General features: G+C 36.8%; 1 protein-coding gene across 1 annotated transcript; it reads right to left on the bottom strand.

Moving 5' to 3' along the window:
• Nucleotides 1–282: 282 nt before the first annotated feature.
• Nucleotides 283–2,842, bottom strand: LOC112697942 (protein BRASSINAZOLE-RESISTANT 1-like). The gene is made up of 2 exons (XM_025751340.3): nucleotides 2,139–2,842; nucleotides 283–1,506 (listed from the first exon to the last, which is right to left on the bottom strand). Exons 1-2 carry the CDS (start codon nucleotides 2,376–2,378, stop codon nucleotides 799–801), a joined length of 948 nt encoding a protein of 315 aa, XP_025607125.1. The 5' UTR covers nucleotides 2,379–2,842; the 3' UTR covers nucleotides 283–798.
• Between the last annotated feature and the right edge of the window lie 631 nt (nucleotides 2,843–3,473).

Raw genomic sequence — 3,473 nt, 5'->3', positions numbered from 1 at the left:
ATGAGACAGAGAATTCACAAATGCCCAAGGAAAAAACCATATTCCCTTATTAGAAGCATGAAAGTACCAAAAACCTCACATTTCTTTATGTAAAAACCCAACACCTGCAAAATTCATCATGTATTATACAGTCCACCAACCCAAAAACTAAATCTAAGAGTTTTACATAGCTTCAGCCATTGTTACTTATAACACCACTTAATATGTGTAATCACTGTTCATACCATGTAGGGGTCTCTTTGTTGTATTCAGTCAACAAGATAGAAAAACAAAATAGACAACTTTTCACTTTGAGCTGATGAGCTCACTGCAAATTTTCTTAGTAAAAATAAACAAATAGAATCACATGAATCATTGATACATAATTAAAAAAGAAGAATAATATAATTTAAAGGTATGACATCAACAAATAATCTGAATTTGAGTGACAATAACCTTGACAGAACCTGAAATTTTTAATCCAAACCATCAACTGCGTCTAAAACTAATGCCTGCAGAGGCGTTCTGAAAGATTGATGCCTTAATAACTAAATGGAGGAGGTGAAATCATAATATCTATGTTTTACCAAGGCATGGAAAGACATGAACCATGAACCCTTTTTTACTAAAAAGCATGCCCATAATATCCAATATAATTCAGTTTCCAATAAATAAGTTATGCTACTTGCACCAGCATAGCTGGATGAGGTAACTGTTACTTGACCATTAGCACTGAGTTGGATGAACAACCAATCACCAAAGGCAATCTTGTAGTCTCATTCTTACATAATCCATATGAGGTAACAACACACTAGCAGCTTAGCTCCGTGCTTTTCCGCTTCCAAGTGTAAGCTCCAAATCATCCAATCCTACCTCATGAATTTTTTCTCCGACCCAAGGCTTTACCTGTGGCTGTACCCCAAACTCTTCTGCGGAACTTATCCTCAGCCCTTGGATTGCTTTATCAGGCACATAGTGCTGAGCCGCTACAGGGTTAACAAGATTGAAGGTTGGAGATGTTGGCATCGCCGATGCAGAGGGTCCAAATGCTTGGAATTTCAGCCACTGGCCAGACTCAATGGTGGAGGAAGTATCCGACTCGTCACATTCCGGGATAGTTGCCGGGGTGTAAAATTGTCTGTGTGTGGGGCTAGCGGGGGCTGAAGCTGCAAAGAAAGGATAACTAAAAGACGACATGGATTCTTTTGCAATAGCTTCCCATGTGGGAATCGGTTTAGGATTTCTTGAAGTTGGCGATGAGAGTGGTGGTGTCACAGGGGCACTATTTGATATCCTTAGAGGAGGGAGGGATGCAGGAATAGCATTACGAAGGTATGGAATGAGGTTCGATGTGTTCTCTCCGTCCAAACGGAAAGGGCTCGGGAAAGAGGAGGAAGTAGGACTGACTTGGTAGGAAGGAATTGGACTTGGAAAAGATGAAGACAGAGGACTAGGATTCTGTGAAGAGAAAGGTGTGTTTCTGGAGGAAGTGCCTGCACCATTATTGGCCAGCGGTGGCTTGCAGCCCTATTCATTACAATCAAAACCAAACACATCAAATTAGTAACAATCAATGACATAGCTCACCATAAAATGATTAAGCAAATTCTATAATCATAGCACAGAAATTCTTGTACAATTTGGCCTCAAATTTGTTTCCTCATTGGGAAAACCAACAGAGAAGACTATTACTACTGCCGATCACATGCAACTTCTTCAAATTCAGTAACATCGAAAGAGAATCAGACAAATGTTAGCAAGTATAACAAATCACTTCTGTTTCTTTCCCGAAAAGCGTAATCGTAATTAGTAAGGCTTCTTTTTACTTTTATTATTTTCCTCTACAAATTCTTTAAAATAGAAAGCATCAAAATAAATAAATGTTTGAATCAACCAGTCGCTAAATCCTAATGCATCAATAAAAATCACAGAGAGATAACAGATCCAATATCCTAACGCTCCGAGAAACTCGCAGTCACAGTACAAACACTCGAATCGGAGCTAGAAACAAGCTCGATCGAACTTAAAATTAGTCTATCCTTTTTCTATTTTCCAATCGCAGATTCCGATCAAACAGTGAAGATCAAGATGCAAAATAAACAAAATCAAAGCGAGATCTGCGAAACAGTTTCAAATTCTCTTCGATTCAGTGATTTTACCTTGCGATACGTGGTTCCGTCTTCTTCAACGGCCCAACCAGCTTCAGCACAGAGAGCTTTAAGCACCTCGTTGTTATCACAGTGTTTCGGCAAGTTATAGTTCCCCTGAGCTCGCAAACCAGCGTAGATCTTGGCCGCTATAGCTCTCCTCCTCCTCTCTCTCCTCCGATTGTTCTCCCTCTCACGCCACGACGGCTTCCTCCGGCTAGTCGCCGCCGATGTAGCACCGTCGGAAGCCATATAATATAAATACCTCCGGCGGAGAAAGCGTGCAACTAACTAACTCTGAGGTTGCTGCGTTTGCGTGAGTATGAGTGAGTGTGTGTGTGTGGTGCGTCGTAGGGGATTTAAACCCCTCTAAGAAGGTGAAGAGTGTTGTTGTTATGTGTGTGAGTGTGACTGTGGTTTGTTACTTTTTTGTTTTTCAGTTATTCGGTTTTCACGAGTCACGAGGAATGTGCTTGTTTCTTCATCTTGCTATAGCTGGTTATGGTTGTGGTGATGGTGGTGGTTTTACTATGGGGTATGTGTGAATAAGAAGTAGTAGTAGTAGTAGTAGAAGAAGAAGAGAAGAAGCATGAAGAATCTCATAAAGCTGAAATTGAGAGAGAATGGGGGTGGGGGTGCGTGTTAGTGTGCGTGCTGTCACACTGAGAATCATGAGCTCGTTTCATCATCTTGCACGTACTCTCTCCCTGTCTCTCGTTTTTTTTTAAAAAAAAAATAAATAAATATCAGTGAATTAATTGGCAAAGTTAAGAAAATGGAATTAAGATTTAATTTTTATGCAATGTGCTTGTTGTAAGTTTGATAGAAGGATTTAATCAGATGTTATTATTTTCTTAGGAAATAATTAATTTTTATCTACGATGAAAAATATGATAAAATACCTTTTTTTAATACAATAATACATAATTGAATATATTAAAAAAGTTATATTGAAAATATATGCAAAATAGATTCTATTAATTAATTAATTAATTAATTTATTAAACTCTAATGATAGTGAGTTACTTATATTAATACAATTAGGTATTGTTTAATTTATTTTATGTTGATAGTACATTATTTGAAAAAATAATTTATAGCTACACTCACCTAAATTGTATCAACCGAAAAAGATTTCTTCTTATTATTTAATTGTGTAGCCTCACATTAATAAAATATTTCATTACTTAAATTATTTTTCAAAATACCGCATATAGATGTGATAAGGATATTGGTGTATTAATTTAAAATAAAATTTGTTACATTAATAATTATTAATTTAATATATACTATATTCCATTAAAATTAATTTCTCCACTTAAAATAATATACCGAAATAAACCGAAT

This window comes from Arachis hypogaea, chromosome 6 (genome assembly GCF_003086295.3).
Source record: "Arachis hypogaea cultivar Tifrunner chromosome 6, arahy.Tifrunner.gnm2.J5K5, whole genome shotgun sequence".
NCBI lineage: Eukaryota > Viridiplantae > Streptophyta > Magnoliopsida > Fabales > Fabaceae > Arachis > Arachis hypogaea.
Note: the sequence above shows the minus strand (reverse complement) of the source record. Positions and strands in the feature narration are given on the sequence as shown.

Coding starts and splice junctions, on each gene's coding strand:
- LOC112697942 (XM_025751340.3), bottom strand. CDS start 2,378: ATGGCTTCCGACGGTGCTACATCGGCGGCGACTAGCCGGAGGAAGCCG. Junction 1,507..2,138: donor ACGGAACCACGTATCGCAAG/GTAAAATCACTG, acceptor TGTAATGAATAG/GGCTGCAAGCCACCGCTGGC.